The sequence below is a fragment of the Pollicipes pollicipes genome, unplaced genomic scaffold (assembly GCF_011947565.3).
Source record: "Pollicipes pollicipes isolate AB1234 unplaced genomic scaffold, Ppol_2.1 Scaffold_4881;HRSCAF=5763_pilon_pilon_pilon, whole genome shotgun sequence".
Classification (NCBI taxonomy): Eukaryota; Metazoa; Arthropoda; class Thecostraca; order Pollicipedomorpha; family Pollicipedidae; genus Pollicipes; species Pollicipes pollicipes.
Genome location: NW_023596576.1, coordinates 50,992,241 through 51,011,033, shown reverse-complemented (window position 1 = coordinate 51,011,033; position 18,793 = coordinate 50,992,241). Strand labels below are relative to the sequence as shown.

At 48.2% G+C, this 18,793-nt stretch overlaps 1 protein-coding gene across 1 annotated transcript in view; it reads right to left on the bottom strand.

Annotated features, from left to right (window-relative positions):
- LOC119100568 (protein eyes shut) overlaps positions 1-4,799 on the bottom strand; it is a 79,112-nt gene extending 74,313 nt beyond the window's left edge. The window contains exons 1-3 of the mRNA XM_037223649.1: positions 4,789-4,799; positions 4,312-4,457; positions 732-845 (exon numbers count right to left, since the gene is read on the bottom strand). Of these exons, the coding sequence (XP_037079544.1) occupies positions 732-845; positions 4,312-4,457; positions 4,789-4,799 (271 nt within the window). The remainder of the gene's footprint in view (positions 1-731; positions 846-4,311; positions 4,458-4,788) is intronic.
- Between the last annotated feature and the right edge of the window lie 13,994 nt (positions 4,800-18,793).

The following is an 18,793-nucleotide window of genomic DNA, read 5'->3' as shown; positions in this document are numbered from 1 at the left end:
CTCAGGCATTCCGCTCAAAATTATTGCAACATTTGTTTGCGAACAGCTGAGCTCATGTCCTCATTGCAATGGTATTACCAACCCTGCTCAATATACCTACGGGAAAGATCATTTTTTTCTGAGGACATTGCTCGACGCTGGCGGAGAGCTGGTGAGGGACATCGATGGCAGGGAATTATCTTCGATGACAGCTGTCGCCTCACCCAGGTCCTTCGATAGCAATGATTATGATTTGCTTATGACAAAGCGTCAATGATTTGCTTGTTGTTGATTTGCTTATAATGCCTATATTCATTTGTTTATTTGCTTATTTTGATTTGCTTTTGACAAAGTGTCAGTCAGCGATACGGCATGGACCCTGATTGGTGCAAAGGCTTTTCAAGCGGTCGGAGGCAGGCAGTGCGTGTAGGACTGACGACCACTACCAGTAACCCACGGAGTGCCCCCGGGATCCGCAGTCGGTTTGATATCGGTCACCCTATTACCAAACGACCTGCCCAGTCACCTGCCACATGGACGCCTCGTGTCACACGCAGCCCCTGTCACACGCAGCACTCAGCTCCTGGCCCACGCGCCACCCAACGAAACGGACTGGAGGCGATTTGCACATTCTGACACCGAGAGTAAACGGCGCACGTGGACGCTGCATATTCATCTGCAGCACGCAAATAAACTGGATCAACAGAGACGCGCACTTCACCGGAGATTGCAGAGGGAACGCCAGCGCTTACCGCTGAAGCCGGGCGGGCAGAGGCACGCCGTGCCGTGAAGAGCGCGCACGCACGAGGCGCCGTTTTCACAGCGGGCCTGTTCGCAGCCGGCCACCGTCAGCTCGCAGCGCTCCCCTGCGGCGCAGAGCGGGCGACATTTGAAACTCACGGCATGGTGGTCGCGGGTCATCCTGTGCGGTGGTCAGCTCGTCGTCTGACCTGTTACCGTTCAGATAGGATGCCAAGAAAACAGAGCGTCAGTGACAGCAGCGACAAGCCGAATGCAAGAGGTACGGTAAATACTGACCTCGCAGGGATACTTGCCGAGTACTAGGTGCTCCATATTATGACTAGATGGGCTCATCGCAACGGTTCTGACCAGCACGCAGCCAGCCGGCTCTCAGAGAACACCAACGGCACCTCATCACAACGGCTCTGACAGCCACGCAGCCAGCCGGCGTTCAGGGAACTCCAGCAGCACCTGATCACAACGGCTCTGACCACGACGCAGCCAGCCGGCTCTCAGAGAACTCCAACAGCATCTCATCACAACGGCTCTGACCACCACGCAGCCAGCCCGCTCTCAGAGAACACCAGCGGCACCTCATCACAACGGCTCTGACCGCCACGCAGCCAGCCGGCTTTCAGAGAACTCCAGCAGCACCTGATCACAACGGCTCTGGCCACGACGCAGCCAGCCGGCTCTCAGAGAACACCAACAGCATCAAACACCAAATACGTGTCGCGTGCGTTATCCGACGGTACGCACGAGGTGTCAGCCATACCACGTCACCCACTCATTCCTACAATCTTTTCCCATTTGACTTTCTGACGCAGGAGGTAATGGCTGCGATCACCTGACACTTGCGTTAAGCTCTCGGCGAAAACTGAGGCCGAAAAAGTGGTCCACACAGCAGCTTGAATGATTTATGGTCGCGTGTTACACGCCGCGTTCGAAAGTGTGTCGCATTCTTCCCCCGCCGCAGTGTATCGACCCCACCAGCGACGGCTTCTGCATGATTCACTGGAACCGTGCACCCAGCTACAAACACAGGCGGTGACGTATTTTCTGCTTTGAAAGTTAGGTGAAACATTTTTTAAAACATTTAAACCAAACTTTCCAAGGGATGGGTTTCTGGGGATCAGAGTTCACGCTAAGCAATGCTTGCGTGAGCCTTGGCCCATCCAATCCGATCGCGTAATTTCAGGTAACAGCAGAATTTGACGGCGAAAGCTTAACATGCCACAGTGCTCGGCCAGGTCTGTCCTATCCTCCGACGTCCCTGACCTTGAGCGCGGCCGCTGCCACCGGCCGCAGGCCAAATCTGTCGAGGACGGAACGCGAATGCCTGAGGCGACTTAAAGCCAACCCACCGCGGGCTGGTGGGATCAGAGCTCACGCTCAGCAGCGCTTGATGTGCGAGCGCCGGCCGCTGCCATCCGATCGCGCCATTCCAAGTCAACGGTAGACTTTGGTCCCGAGAGTTAAACGTGCCGTTGAGGTCGGCACGGTCCGTCCTGTTCGCTGACGTCACCTGACCTTTGACGCGGCCGCCGCCGCCGGCCGCAGGCCATCCATACCTGTCAAGGGCAAATAGCGAGCGCCCTAAAGCGACTCGAGCCCACCTCGCCACGGGTGACTGGATCGGAAGGCAGGCGTTCTAACCAACTGAGCCATCGGGACGGAAACACTAAAAATAAAGTCTTTTTAATTGCATTGTCCCGACATATTTGACCTCCACAGACGCAGGGCCATAACCTGCATGCCACGCCTTCTTCTGTCGATCTGTTCTACAAAGGGCTCTTGCAACTAGCGTTTCTGGATGATTGTTGTCCCGCATTTATGCCATACACAACAATAAGTTTTCGAAAATCTGCCCTATTTTTTCCTGCTCTCCCGTTTTTTTGTCTTTGATGGGCACTTCGTTTGATATGTTGTGAGGGTTCATAGAAATGCAGGTCATTTCTTAACGGAGCGAGCTTTTACTGGAAAAATATAATATTTATAAGAGATGCGTATTTACGTGTGTGCTGGATCACGCACCGAGCCAATAAGATAACCTCTCAGCAACGAAGTCGCTGTTTCAATTTCTGCACGAGACCGAATGCCGAGGGTAGGAAGTCCGTAGCCACAAAAGCCCTGGAAAATTACTCCGTCCCAAGTATAATGCGCTTTCTACCAAATGCTGTCCTGTAATGAAGCATGAAAATCAACTTAAGGTTAATCTGGCAACATGTTCTACTGCAATGCTTTTAATCTGGGAAAACATTTTTAACCTCGGACCGAAAGGATGCATCAAATCACGCGGAAACGGCTATTCTGACTAAAACGCGGCTGAAATTTGTAGATACTGTTTCCACTGTAGTTGCTGTTGTTCAAATCCTTCAGTTAGGTTGGTTATTATTACGAGATTGACTCAGATTAGGTTGAGCGTTCGAACAGCATTTGATAGAAGGCTTACCACTCTCAATGCAGCTCCATATCACACTTGGGCCAAATGAATTTTCCAGGGCCTTGGTCGCTGCGGAATTTCTGCCCTCCATCGATCTTTCGCCTCGAGTAGAAATTGCAACAGCGACCTAGATCATGTAAAGCAACCTTACCATGTGGCAGCATATAATACCAGCTTATGTGAGCTCTCTGACGCGTTCGGCCGGTCTAGCGCGGTACCATGGTATCCTGCAGAGCAGGGCCTATAGTATGGCCCCGAGTCGCCACCCCGCCTCCGCGATCGCGCGTGGAGCGTGCTGCTCGTCGTTGGTTCCGCGGGTCGGTCGTCCACACCGTGCCTCCGTGCTAGCGCGGCCGACCCGTGCCTGACACGGCACCTGTTGGATCGATGGCGAGGAGAGCGAGCGCGAGATCCCCTGATAGATGAATGACTCTCCCGTACCGTCCCGCGCTCGACCCAGTCCCAGACCCCGTGCCCGACCCGAGCCGGACCCCGCGCTCAACCCGACCCCTACCCCGCGCTCAACCTGACCCCACACCCCGCGCCCGCAACGCACACGTACTCTGTGCATAGCTCTTTGCACACTCGCTGTATGCCATGTTAAAGCGAGATCTCAAGGCCAGTTGGTACCAGGAAACATACGGATATAACGCACAGGTGCAGAGGCATTTGCAAAGTGGAACAGAATATCGCAGTGCGGAATGTCTTCTCAACGCCGCTGGAAGGCAAAGTTACTGACAGGAAACGCAACCAGGACATCTAAGAATGTTCATGTTTGTGCAACACCTTTTGAAAATTTGAAAGGCCAACATCGAGCACTGTTTTTTGCCGATGCAAACGATCGACGCTGGTCACTCTGAAGAGTGCGGACGGCGTCAAAGTCAGAGCGACACGAGAAGTCCGACAGTCATTGCTTTTGCATGGAACACACCATGCGAATGAAGGTGATTCGAAAGCAGACGTCAAACCATGTGCACAACAGCTCACCAGATCTGTGCGTACAACATATCAACACATCTGTTGTACACATGATACACTGACCAGATCAATAATCAATAGATCACATGATACACTGACTAGATCAACAGTCAATAGATCCCAGATCCTGGCACGGTATTCCCAACCGTGAACGTCCAGCGCCGACGGACCTGCGTATCCGGGGTTACAGGCACAGGAGAAGCCTCGGACGAGGTCTGAGCACGTGCCGCCGTGTCGACAGGGCGAAGAGAGGCAGTCATCGGCGTCCGCCTCGCAGTAAAGCCCAGTGAAGCCGTCCTCGCAGAAGCACTCGCCCCTGGCGAAAGACGGATGTCAGCAGCTCATGTGATCAGGTTTTCTGAGGATGCCTCTCCGGCATGGCGGGCGATGTTATGTGCGGTTTATAAGCCGTTGTGTTACATGTTATCTATTTTACTACGTGTTATGATTGCGCGACATACCTCTCCGGCGTGTCGGGCAATGTTATGTGCGATTTATAAGCCGTTGTGTTACATGTCATCTATTCTTCTACGTGTTATGATTGCACGACATACCTCTCCGGCGTGTCGGGCGATGTTATGTGCGGTTTATAAGTCGTTGTGTTACATGTCATATATTATGTTACGTGTTATGATTGCACAACATACCTCTCCGGCATGTCGTGCAACCGCACCCAAACTTCAAGTAACTTATATGACATCTATTGTGTGTGCTCTGACACCATTTACGAATGCCTGGTATTTTTGTTTCGGAGCAGTGGCGGTTTTTAGGGACACTGCACGGCGATTTACGGTCTGCGCGGGCGGCGGGCGACAACCGACGGTCCCACGGACCTGACTGGGGGGGTCGATATTGTTACCATGGAGGGAGTGCTCCACACATGTATGAGGTTGTGAACTGAATTCACCTTCTTGAAAATCATTCTGTGCAGTTTACAGCCGTGTCCTTCTCAAGATCTAAGCTCTTCTAATTTCTGAGCTACACACTCGCGAAGATGTGCAGACTTTTTCGGGGAGACTATTCCAAGGCCACTCAGGCATTCATGACGCCATGCCATTCAAATCCTGTCATTACATTGGCCATACGGCGATCAAGGACAAGAGAAATATTATTGTCGAGTCGCTTATACCTGGTGCTTGTGAGCGCCATTTCCAGCTATAACGGCCGTCAATTAGCTCGCAATCAATGTTGTGCAACGCACGGTGACGTGATCAAACAATGACATGCTGAAAGTATTTTTACTAAAAAAAGAGCTTGTGCTGTCTAGAGGACCATTTTCGACTAAAAAGCACACCAATAGTTACAAGTGAGGTTATTCCATCAGGTATGGTACTTTCTTCAATGTCTTTAAATGTGGAACGTTCTTTGTAACGGAATAAATATAAGCTCAAGATACATAAATGTATGCTCAAGATATATGCTCACAAATATATGCTCAAGATACATAAAGCTATAAACCATTGTAAGCGGGCCTGTTTAGTTTTAGTTATGCAGGTCAAGCTGAAACAGCTCGATTTTCGGGACAATCTGACCATTGCCTTGGCGTAACGGGGCCAAATACTGACCCAGCAAAAGAAAAACCGAAGATTGCCAATCGTAAGATCTCGTTCAGACATGTCCTTTGGTGTTTTCCGCTAAGCTAAGATAGATAGATCTACTGGCTTGGGAATGACAACGCCAAAGGTTTAAATCGTCACCCCTTCCCCTACATAAGTTCACGCTATGAAAATAATATAAACAGGATTGTGAGGGTTCTTGCGACAGTAGCTGCCTTACAGGGGGTGAATCTTTGTTACCAGTCCGCGAAATGATTCAGTGAGTAACAGCCCTGATAACGACCGGTGCTTCCCGTTATTCGGTGTACGGGCCCCCGCAAGCCATCCCCCCCCCCTCCCCCGGTTTCCGTCAGCACGCCATCCGTCTCTCCAAGATTACAGCTCCGGTAGTGGCAGGGACATGCCAGCTTTGCAAGATTGCGCACTGCAAAGCAGATGCGGTGTATTACTGCACTAGCAGTGCACTCACTGCAAGTGGAGAAGCCCAATGCACAGCGCAACGAAACACAGCCCCGAAATCAATCATGAATAAATGACATCAGGCTTCTGCGACGGAATCAAGCTGGGGCTATCTGGTGGCGTGGCCTGCTACTTACCCCAGTAGGGAGAGGTTCATCACAGGACATCGAACCTCGTACCTCTGGCTTTCCACTCTCGATGGAACTTCTACGCCACCGTTGCCGGGAGTACCGATGCTCGCATTCAACGATAGCTATAAGAAACCGGTGTCCAGTACTAAACATCCTTGGCCACTTCCAGAGTTGTACATGGTTTCAGGACTAGAGCACGTACGCAGTTGTCCGTACGCAAATGTACGTAAGATTTTAAGTTAGTATGACAAATACGCGTCCAAAAGGTGGTACACAAACTGTGCATACAGCATTAAGTAAGAGTGGGGAATCATTGTATTCAAAAAAGTTCTTCAGGACGGAAGTTCGGAGGAAAAAGTTCGCATGAAAATGCTTTATGCAGAAGTTCGTATGCGGCTGTTTCTCAAAACAAAAGTTCGTATTAAAAAGTTAGGATGCATATATGCGTACCGAATTGTTCGTGAGCAATTAAACGTGCAAAAATGGTCCTAACGGGTAGCGACCTGACAAAAGTATGTACGCAATTATCTGTAAGCAATTGAAAGCAAGCAAAAGGTCCCAACGGATAAAGATACCTTGTTTAAAGTACGTATGCAAAAGTTCAGGTGCAGTATAGACGGAGGAACGAATGTCCCGCGGTTTGGGAACCGGAGGCCGGAGGTCGACAAACTCGGTTTCTTGACAACACAAGCTGCAGCCACTTGGGGACGCTATAAAAAGTCCAAGGAGACACAGGAGCGTGTTGGAAAAGTTTTTCTGCTCCCGCGATCACAAGCGAACCCTCAACGCCTTAGCCAGCGTGGGGGCGGAACGAGCCGCCAGCCCGACCGCCCAGTGCGTTTCATCTCCCGTGCCTTTGCCGCGTGTCTTCCCTTTTTCTGTGCGGAAGCAGTCCGACGGTCCGGCCCCCGCGCGCATTCCACTGCTCCGGCCCCGCTTCCCCTGCTGTTCTATTCCCTCGGCAGAGCGAAGGCTGTATAAGGGCAGAGGATCGGAGGATGCGGGACCGGAGACCATCGGACGGAGCAGGAACAGCTGTTGTGGGGTTCAACTGCGGAATGGTTGACTTTCAATGGTGTTTGACCGGATTCTCAACCGCACGAATTTCGCGCCCGTTAGAATTTTTTCGGGTACAGTAATGCCACGATAGCACGTCTTATTCAAATTCAGAACAAATACTCCTTCGCAGAAGAAGCTTTATCAAACCCGTAAGTGCGTAAATGATATAAAATCCAGATGTTTTTATCCCGATATTGCACACAACTAGACAAAACAGTGAAAATGGCAGTAGGCATCACAACAGCGCCTCCCACGACTCTCAGCATTCGGTCACAATGCGCTGATCTGTAATACGCGCCTGAGTGGCCAGTCGGATACCCTTCACTCGGGGGTCAATTTGATCCCTCTGAGATCTCAGGAGCTAAGGGGACTGGAGACACTAAATTCACAGGGTGTGTTGACCTGTACGTGAACTCACTGTAGACAAATTTTTAGGTTTTTAGGTCTTGACCGTCGTGTCAAAAAGGTCAAACAGGGGCAAACTCTAAGTTGATCTCCAAAGTGTACCCAGTACATAGATACCTGTCCTGAGCAAAAAGCCACATACTCATTTAGGGCCAGTGACCTTATTTGACCTTTCGAAGGTCATTGTGACCAGAATCATAGAAAACTGCTTTGAGTCTTGCGTGTGGATAAGTTACAAAGATTATGCTAGGCAGTTTGTCCCTAAAAAACGCAAACTTGACCTGGGCCATTTTAAGTCGGTGGCCTGTTATGACCTTTAAGAAGTCAACGAAAGATGTCTTTTGGGTTCCTGTTCTCAGTCAATTCGAAACGAGCACCAGAAACTACTCCATACAGCAACCCCTGGAGTAATAAAACACGTTGATTTTGACCTCGGTGTGACCTTCATATCTGGCCCTAGGTCAATGGATTTTGGTCATTCAATTGTTGTGTTGCCTAAAAAACACATGGGAGATACATGGCTCAGTCTAACACTCCGTTGTTGCATCAGATTGAACGATTGCTTGGAAATGGACTTCGCTGAACCATGGGCTAACTTAGACCTGCCATAGGTCAATGACCTTACACAGTAAATATAATTTTTGATGCCAAACAATCCGCTATTCAATTGCCTACAGTAATGCAAAATTTGGCGCAGCTACGTCATGTTATTCAGAAAATATTCCGGAAAAAACCTTTGGGGGGGCAATTTGACCCCCACCCGACCGCGCGTTAAACGGACTGGGCGTGCAAGCGTGAGATGAGCACGTTGTTGCGCGGCGGGCATCGTCGCGAAGTCGGATCTTGTGGCGGGGGGCCTTGGATAGGGAGATAGTAGATCTTGTCCACCCACGCTAGTTTGTTCATGGACGATGAGGCTTAGGTTTTCTTAACCCCACATCGTGCTCGTGGAAGGCCTAGACTCATGGGCCCAGGATGTCATGCCAATCATGTCAGAACGCGTGGTATGGATATGAGGGGTGTCTGTTCGAGGGTATGCGAAAACAGCTTAAAAACACACCGCAAACAATCGTGGCTCCAATGGCTGGAGTTCAGCCGTGCTTTGTTGAAAAAAGAGCGGCTTTGGTGCGGGAAGAAGGTCGCAAGCATGGAGGTTTCAGAATGACGGGTGACCAATTATCGGGAAGATAGATTTGGTTCACACCAATAATGTCTTCAAATTCTTGCTACTTGTAATGAAAGTCAGAACGTCTTTCATTGGTGTTTGCGTTCATGTAACTGTGTATACAGTGTAAAAATCTGAAAATGTTCAGGAGTTAATCTTAAAAGTCTGTTTTCTTCAATGTTGTAAGGAGACAGGCAGTCAGTGAGCCTGAAACTGACTAATGCGGGAGTGTCCAGCACACTTTGTTTTACCTCTGCCGGAGGCACGGGGTTTGAATGCTCGCGTTGCTCACGCCCTCCCTGCCAGGGTCCCCCCGCAGTGACCATTCATGGGACGCCTGGCACTAAGGATGAAAATCTGGCACCAAGCCTTCTAACGTGCTGTAAGGATCTGCATACAAATTACGAAGTTTCGGGTACGTGCTTTTGTCCAACGAACTTCATGCCCGACGAAATATTGCGTCCAAACTCTATACACTTACATTGAATAGCGAAATAAGAGCTTCTGCATAAGTGTTTTTATCAAGGGAAGCTTATCTTTGACTGACATTGGCGCCCGAACATTTGAGTGCAATTAATTACTTATCGTTTTTTGCGTACGAAATTTTGCGCGTGCAAACACTTCTGTTACGATTTTTCCGACAAACATTTTGTCATTTGAGCTTTATCTATGCGTAATTTACGTACGTTCATCATGAAATTTGCTGTTACGAACGTTGTGCCCCTCGAATTTCTGACGAACTTTAGGCATGCAAATCCCACAAAAGGATGCCATGTACATTTTTGCTAATAGCCGTTTTCACGATGGGTGGATACACTGAAAAGTTTTGGAATGTTTCCATGAAGCTTCAGAGTACATTCCACACTCTGACAAGAAAAATGCCGCTTTCATGCAATGCCATTAACATACAATAGATAAACCACATGTAACCAACTAAGAAAATATTTGTTATATTAAACGGGACCCTTTACGGGCATTTCTTCAGCCCATGCTTTTATTTCATCCAAACTCTAGGAAATACTAGACCTGGTAATCAGTAATGTGCATCGGTCAAGGACGTCGAATGGCGGCTGCCCCACTATTGTTTGCATCGGTACTGTGCGGAGCAAGGCGAGCTTTAAGGATCATTTTATTCAAGGACCAATCATCTTGGATCATATTAAGGTGTGCAAGGCCTGTGAGGTCTGTAAGAACTGTAAGCGCTACTGCGCACCTGTGAACAGGAACGCTACAAGGATAAATAAATTTGTTTTTTCGTGTCTGCGTCAGAGATGCCATCGAATGTTCTGAATAAGTTTTGAAAAGCTTCGGGAAGAGATCTAGCATCATACCGGTCTATAAAAGCATGATCTTGCTTATGACCAGCTAACCGCAATTCCGTCAAATTTTGCGCCTAAACATGAATAATGAACACAAATTATCTGTCACTCTTTAAGTCTCTGCGAAACATTCCCAGCTAAAAATTGCTGATAGAAGTGTGCGATAAGAAAATAAACCTTGAAACTTTTTTCGACTTTGAGATGTGCTACACTGTAATCCCTCGTGAACACAGCTATTCGTATTTTTGTCCACAACCCGCCGCACAAATACGCATCGAAAGCAGTTGTCCGCTGTCAAGACATTTTTGTCACAAGCTCAGGGTGGTTTACCCTCCTTGCTGCTGATTGTCTGGCATGCGACTTGACGTTCGTAATGTCCCATTTAAAATTGCTGGCAACTGGGGAACATTTTGGGCTCCCTCAGTCAAGCTTGTGTCTTCCGACACTGTCTGGTTCGTCATCACCAAGATCCGCAGCGGTGACAGAGCGCCTCACCCGTGCCCATCGTCGAGGCAGATTCCATGTCGGCACGTCTGCGCCGGGCAGAGATGCTGCAGACTACAGTTGGCCGGCGGCAGCTCCGGAGTGCGGTGCGGGTGGGGGTGGGGGAGGGGGCGGGCTGGAACCGAGCAGCAGCACCAGCACCGGCAGGGCCCGGGCCGCCGCGCCGCCGCCCCAGGGCATCGTCAGATCATGACCCCGACGCAGCCGCCCGGGCCGGCTCGATGTCGTGCGTTGTGCGCTGCACGGCGGCGGGCGAGAAGCAGCAGCAGGTCTGGAACGACAGAAAGGAATGAACGGGTATTAGTGAGACTCGCCGGATTTGTTAAGAACGCTTTGCTGCTTTTAATTAGATCTTATGCTAGCACGCTAAAAAAGCCGACATATTTTCTAAAAGGCCTTAACGCTTAATATGAGCAAGAAAGATGGTCAGGTTCTGGTTATTAGGCATTATGAGCTCAGAGTTCTTATGCTGAGTTACTGGCCTTCATTACGTCAAGAGGTACTGGTTGAAGGGAATGTTACACATTCGAAGGCTCGAAGCAAGCATCAGATATGATAATATAAACTCAATAATAACTATTGGTATGCTCGTAAGTTGTGAAGACTGCTCACGACAGAACGCTTTTTCTGTGTCGTAAATATGCTCCTCAATACGTCATTGTTTCATAGCGTCATCACGCTTTGCACACAATTTATTGAAAGCCAAATGATCGCTGTTATGTCTAGAGATCGTGCGCACGAACGCCAGATATGATCGACACGACAATTATGATTATATTGACCTTGACTGCCGCGTGGCTGGTGTAATGGCAATATTTTATTGTCATCATTATGACGTCAGGGATGCTTGTGTGACCTTGAAATAGTCTCCCCGAAATACTATGCACATATTCGCGGGCGTGCAGCTCAGAAACTAGAGTGGTTTGGGTCTTAAGAAAGACAGGGCTGTGAACTGCATCGAATGATCTTTAAAGTGGTTACTTCAGTTCAAAACTCCATACAAATATTGAACACGCAATTCAACGACAAAAGTAGCGAACATTGGTTTATTGGTAGTACTTGACGTTTCGAGCTCTACTCATGGTAGCGACCAATCTATGGAAGTATGAAGCTTTGAAAGTCCTAGATAATCTGATATTATCTCAGATAATCTTTGATCTTGTCTTAGGTGACCTTGATCTCTGTAAATCTTCGTATTTCTTAAGTCTTTGTACCACCGTCATCGTAAACACAGGTTGAAACGTCGAATGCTGCTTTCATAATCAATATTCGCTCTAAAACGTCACTTAATCAGTACACTGAAGACGTTTTTCACCTTCGTCCTACCAAGGATGAGTGTTTAGAGGACCCCTAAGATCTCTAATATTAAGCGATCTAGGGTCGTGGCGAAATCGGCACTGCACGCTGTCATACTGCATCAAATAGGTGTAAAAGAGCAATGATGGATGCAGCCCTTAACAGCTAATACCATGTAAAAGTGGTGAAATTAGCACTTTATAGACCTTCGCGTTATGTGAAAACTAAACAAGCTACATCGATTCGGAAGGCTACATTGAAAAGCTTTTGGAGAGAGCATTGGCACAAGAATGCGACATATGTATCTTATGTCATCTCAAGTCTGGTCAGTGGGAAGAAGGATTCTGTTGTATTGGCCCGTGCGGCTATGCCAATAACTAAAACAGCCGCCTTAATCCTCAGAAAGATGGCTTTATCTGGCTACCAGACTGGTGGAAGTTGAGAGCAAAGTCGATAAGGCCTTCAAACGCTGTAAGACATGTGCTACCTTGATTAAAATCGTATTATCTGCCAAAGAGTGCTGCATAAACTGACCTTGAAAAAACACCATCACGATACTCAGCAATGCGCTACGGAGGATTGTCGATAGGGGGTAGTCTAGGAGACCTATTTGGAGTTCATTTGCTACGAGGTATAGTGCTATTTGTCACTTCCACGTAAAATATCAACCGTACGACTTCGAAAAGAATGTCATAAATCAGAAAAGTCTCAGAGCCAAACCATCATCTTGTGATAACATATGTAAGAATTATGTTAACTCAGCTAACCAATAATATAATAATAAAGAATAATAAAATAGCAAAGTAAAATAAAGTAAAAAATAATAATAAAATGAAGCAAAAACGTACTAAATTCAGTTTGGAAGCTATCACAGAAAAAAAACTTCTGGGGCGCCCCTGAGGGACCGCGCGTAGGGCGAGGGTAAATGCTTTTGTCATTACTGATGCTGGTGGGGATGTTCATGTGCCGATTTTCAAAGAACAATTGGACTGTTCTTTCTTGGCAGGACGACGTGATACGCCATCTGGATGGTTTGCCACCCTGAGGATGGAGACCAGCCCCGCCATAGAGCCGATGACGACGGCGATGACGATGAACTGGTGGATTCCCCGTCACATCAGACCTTTTGACCTTTCGGCACCCGCGTTGTTCCGCAGCATACCCCCCTTTCCCATCGGCTGTGGCTGGCCCAACGGCCGGTGCACACAACACCCTGTCGGACTTCCTGGGCAAGAGGCAGAAGTCCGTTCTTCTTAATCTGGACGATCACTCTGAGCATGGCCCGACTTGGGTCAAGGCGCTGTCGGCATTCATGACTGACTGGTGCGCCACGACGTCCTCCGTCGCCAACCCCCCCCCCCCCCCCCCCCGTCACAGCCAGCCCTACGCGCAGCGTCAACTAGGTTAACGGAAAAGGGTTCGTCTGCGACGCTCTGCCATTGCTATCAGGTTTAGTGGTAGCCAGACCCGATGCCTGATTGGACAGCTGTAGATACTGAGAAACGTAGCACAGCACAATCAGTTTTACATGCTATTCACACACATGATATGTACTTTTGCTTTTAATCATGGCCATAGTCGAGCATCTTTTATGGTTCCTAGCATGCATGTAGCCGTCCCATCAACTGCATTCAGCAGTGTTCTGCAACCACTACTGATTCTTTTTACCAAAACATTTGCTCCCATCTCAACGTGCGATTTTAAAATGCATGATCCTCTTAAGACACGATTGATTTCACGCTATCTGGGCTGGAGGAGTTTTGAATGCGGTCAACAGTCATGCATGCGCATTAGCACCATTTTTTGGAAGATTTTATCCGAACCTTTTGAACCGAACGGACTTAGTGATACATGGCCAATTAGACCCTTGATAGTCTTCAAGAAGCAGTTCAGCACACCCAGCTTAGTACCATTCTCACATCTCACAACAAAAATGAAATCATTACTCTTATTGCAGACCAGGGGCGTCCTTTCCCTTTCAGTTGAGGAAGGTGAAGACTGATGCCCAAATGGTCACCAGGCCCCCCCCCCCCTCCCAATTTGAGAAGAAGCTGGGCGAAATCTGAATAGTAACCCATTATTGGAATGTCCTAAAGGTAGGCTCTTTTGTTTTTCAGTGCTCAGTCCTCCCCCCACCCCCGACACACACCTTAACAAAGACACAGTTTTTCAAAACTACTACGTTGTTGCAGGCATGTCATCTTGCATCATGCCAACCTGCAAAGGATGTCAGCAACTGTCTGACAGTCGTAATTCGGTCTTTTCATTTAAATGCAAGGCAAGATGATTGGTGATATTTTGTACCTAGTTTCCGAATCCCATGCTACAGCACTACTTAGTTGACAATTTGGGAAGACTCCTTTTCAGTCGACAAAACCGTTGGTAACTTTTTGGCGCTGAAATGGTGAAGTTGCACCTCGATCTTCCACATGCCAAGGCAAAATCCGCACATGATTTACCAATATTTGCTTACTGATTTTTGGCATGCTTATCCGTGCATTAACGAAAATAGAGTGTTGACCACACATCTGGCTGTCACAACTCGTTTACACACAGGTTATGGACAAACCGAAGTCTCATCGATAAAACATGTACATTTCAGCTAACGTAAAACAAAACGTAGGTATCCCTCCATTTTACGCAGGCACTCCTCCACTGCACCAGTCACCGAATGCTCATCAACTTTTCCCCAGAGAGCTTAAGTAGATGCCCCCCCCCCCCCCCCAGTTCAGGATGCCTTTCCCCGCTCAATACGTATTACTCTGCAAGCCTGCTGTGTTTCTGGAGAGACACTGTTCCAAGCCTTTGCGCCTCACGGTGGAAAGCGACCCCTAAGCCGCTTCAGTTCGAATGTGTGGCAAATGAAGCCCCTTTATGTCAATGTCATGCACAACGCCGATTGAGTATAAAGGCGTTGCTAGTTGAGCTGGCTCTTCAGTGGCCATGTGAGATTATACTGATGCTATACTGAGCTCACCCGCGCAGGTGCGCAGCCAGCATCTTTGTAAGGGGGAGGGGCACGGGATTTACAAAGTGCCCCTCTTGGTAAAAGGCTCCCCACGTAAAAAATTACCAGATATGCCCAACTTGATTTTAAGGGGCACGATTCGCTCCGCTTTATTTTAATATACATCTTCTTTAATAAACAAGCCAGAAGGCACCAAAAGATTCAATACTGTTTTTATTTTGAAATAAATAAACCGAAGAAACGAGGCCTTGAATGATTACATAGGAAACCACCATCGCTTTTCATTTCGTAGTTGATCGGTGTTTTCTAAGTGATAATACTCGGGGCGAACGTAGGTGATAGTAAAAGTAGATGATAGTAAACGTAGGTGATAATGAACGTAGTTTGTGGATCAAAATGGAAATCTAGACTTGTTTCGACATGTCCAACTCCTGCTTGTCTGAGAACGTACAACCCTTTCCAGAATCAATTTGTTAAAGAATTACGTCACGTACTTTTGACCAAGTGTGCGCACAAGCCCTACCAAAAATCCTGATGCACGGCGTTGCAGTCTTCGTCGGTCTCGCGGCGTCGGCCCCGTAGGCAGTAGCCAGCAGGTGGACAAAAACGATGTTGTTTCCGACAAAGTACCTTTGAACTTTTGAGGACGTCAATTTTTACGTTTAGCAGGCAATCCATCAGTATTTCTCATTTAAACAATTTATAGACCTGTAATAGGAATGCATTGGCATTCAGCACATCAGACAGGCGCTGGAATTTGGCTATGGAGCTAGACAAGTTGAGATAGAATCTTTGCATTCGGGATGCTATCCCTGTTAATCCACTCAGAAAACATCCTCAAGTTCTACAGGTGAAATATACGCCCAAACCTAACATTTGAACGGTACGGATCGATTTAGGAAAGACCTTGGAGAGCATTATTTCACGACGGCTGTTCTCGTGCGCCTGGCGTCCACCGCCTGGTGTTAGCTGCCCGCCCTGACTCCGCTAGGTTTGATGAAAACTGCAACCCGGCCATCGATGTTCTTTCTTCTAAGATTACGAGCACGCAGGCTCAAAATTTGCTTATGCAATCGGTGTCATGTGGACTCGAGCAAGGATGGACGTCCTCATTTGTGTCAGCCTTTTTCCACTATTGGCCTCATTTTGATCCGCCCTATTGAACACCGAAGAAATCATCACCTTTCCGGGTAAGGGCCCAGTGGGCACTACACTAGGGGCACATTACATTTCCCGGTCAGAGGTTAAAATAAGGGCTCATTCCATGACAGCGCGGGGTGCCTGACGGCTGCCATGCTGGCGACTCGGGTGTGGGATCTCCAGGTGGATACGAAAGCCCTTACAGGGATCTGTCTCACATTGGTCGCCTGCCCGACGTCGGTGTCCCCTGAACAGAGTGCTTGATCCTGGATAGACGCAGGGGCCGTCATTGACGCACAAAGATCTCTTACCATCGGAGGTGTCCATTAATTAGCACAGAGGCTACAGTTCAGCAGAGACCCCTTGGCTGAAATGGGATGGAGCATTCCTTCCCCGTTGTGAAATGGAGCCCCTGGCTGTCACTGGTCCTTGCATTGTCTTTTAGCCCTTCGTCACAATCTCTCATATCCACTTTCGTTGCTATGCACTTTCCACACACGAGGCCTTCTAGCATTCGGGGTCCCGTCCCTACCCCTGTTTAGTAAATGTTACCCTGGCCGACTCAAGACCCCTCACAGACATAGAACCCTCTGTTAGGGCACTGTGGGGGTCTGGCGGACACAGGAGCACACATTGTTGCCGCGGTCCTGACCTTGTCCCTGCTTGGGAAAGAGGCCTCCAGGGTTCAGACCGATACTGGGGCCAATTGTTCGGTGTTGGTGCTCTGACAGGTATAAACATCCGCATTGTCCCAGGCTTTTCCACAGCGGTGCGAGAGGCCCTCTAACTGATATTGAGGGCCCGACCCTGCGGGACGGTGTCTTCAGTGTGACCTACCGCCAACTCTTTGTGCGCCCCAATCTGACACTTGATCGTCGGTGCCGAGGGGCACTACGGTACCCTCTGAGGGACCCCACGAACACTATCCCTGGCCGATTTAGGGCCCTTTTTAGGACAGGACCCTTTTCAGACGCTGTCATTCCCATACCGACGCAGGGGCCCCTCATTGACTCCGGGGTCCTGGTTGATGTAAATCGCGGGCCTGACCATTATCTCTGCCTGGGAAATAGGCTCGGTCTCAGACCAGACGCTGGAGAAATCTGGTGGTGAGTCCGCCTCCACTGGGCCTGAGGGGCTGAGAGTGGAAAACCTAACCAAAAATACACTAAACAACAGGTTTCCCCGGGTTTTGTCCACTTTTCTCTTAACATCTTGAAGCTGGTGTCACCAACTCCCCCCCCCCCCACCCCTCAACCGAATAAGAAAACCACATTTCAGCTCTAATACGCTTCCGGGCTCCTTTTTGGCGGAAGATGTTGACGTTGGGTATCATTATTAATTGTTGGGCGTCGATCATCGGAACCAAGTTCCGGTAATCGACGGAACGTCGATGTTATGTGGCTTCAGACGTTCTTATACGTGTACAGCCTCGGGAGTAAAGAGTAGAAGCTACTGTGCGGGACTATTAAAAGCTGCCACGGAAACCCCGGCTGACAGTCGCAAGGCGGGGTGTGGGCAGCAAATCAGCGCTCGCATCAGGCATGCTGTCGGGGCACTGCCGCATCGGTTTAGTCGGCTGGCGTCGATCACCAAATTCTCGTAACTGTCCCATCGAGTGTTCACATCCAAAGTGGAGGCCAATCACATCTTAAGGGCTCTTCCCAATGTAAACGCGCTATAGCCAGGTCGCATTTCTGAGTCCTAATTTCGACCAGTTTGTTTCCATTCCGATGATTTCAGAACAGAATCACGCAACTTGCTGCAGTCTGTAGAATATGAAACATCGCTCATTAATGCCAAAACACACGATAGCACAAAATTAAACCCAAGTCAACAAGACATACTGATCGTGCATCTATAACTATGCATCACGCCGAAAAAAAACAGATGGTTATCAACTGAATATGAATTGCACTTTTCACTTTATTCACTCCTCTCCCTGTGAAACAATAGTAAAAACCTTCGTCACAATTACTGTAATGTTAATTTCTCATCATTCATACCCTACATTATTTCAGCGCCAGAAGATTGGGGGTTCAAACTCTTCGTTTGGGGGGGGGCAAGGGAGACTTGGGGGGGGGGGGGGCAGTGGCACACGTAAAAGAAGACAAATTGACACCCGTGAGCTACTTGCTACCCTCACTTTATTTCTACTCAGGACGACCTTGAATATATTTGTTTTTTTACGCAACTCGGAATGCTTCATACCATATTCAACTAGAAGGAAAACGCAAAAATTTCGCAGGCCGAGATATATCTTCCTTTATACCTCTGATCACCGCCTACCACTCGGGTAGAAATTTGCTTTAAATATAGATGTCAAAATGTGATTGTGACACAAATATATCAAATTGCATGCATAGAACAATTGTTTAATTTAACTTGCGACAATACAAACTATTTTTCGTTATCAATGGGCCTAATTAACGATCGCAAAAATAAAAAAGATCTTTGTTTACGGCACGATAGCAGCTGGTACTTCTGATAAGCAACAGCCGATTTTGAGTCTAAAAAAGTCGTCGCCAGTGAAATTTACGTCGGGTGTCAGGACCGTTTATAAATTTCGGTAAACGGAGGAATTTTTGTGAGTTTTTTTTGGCAAGGAGTGGCGACGATTTTTTATTATTATAAAACTGGCCTCTGGTCACAT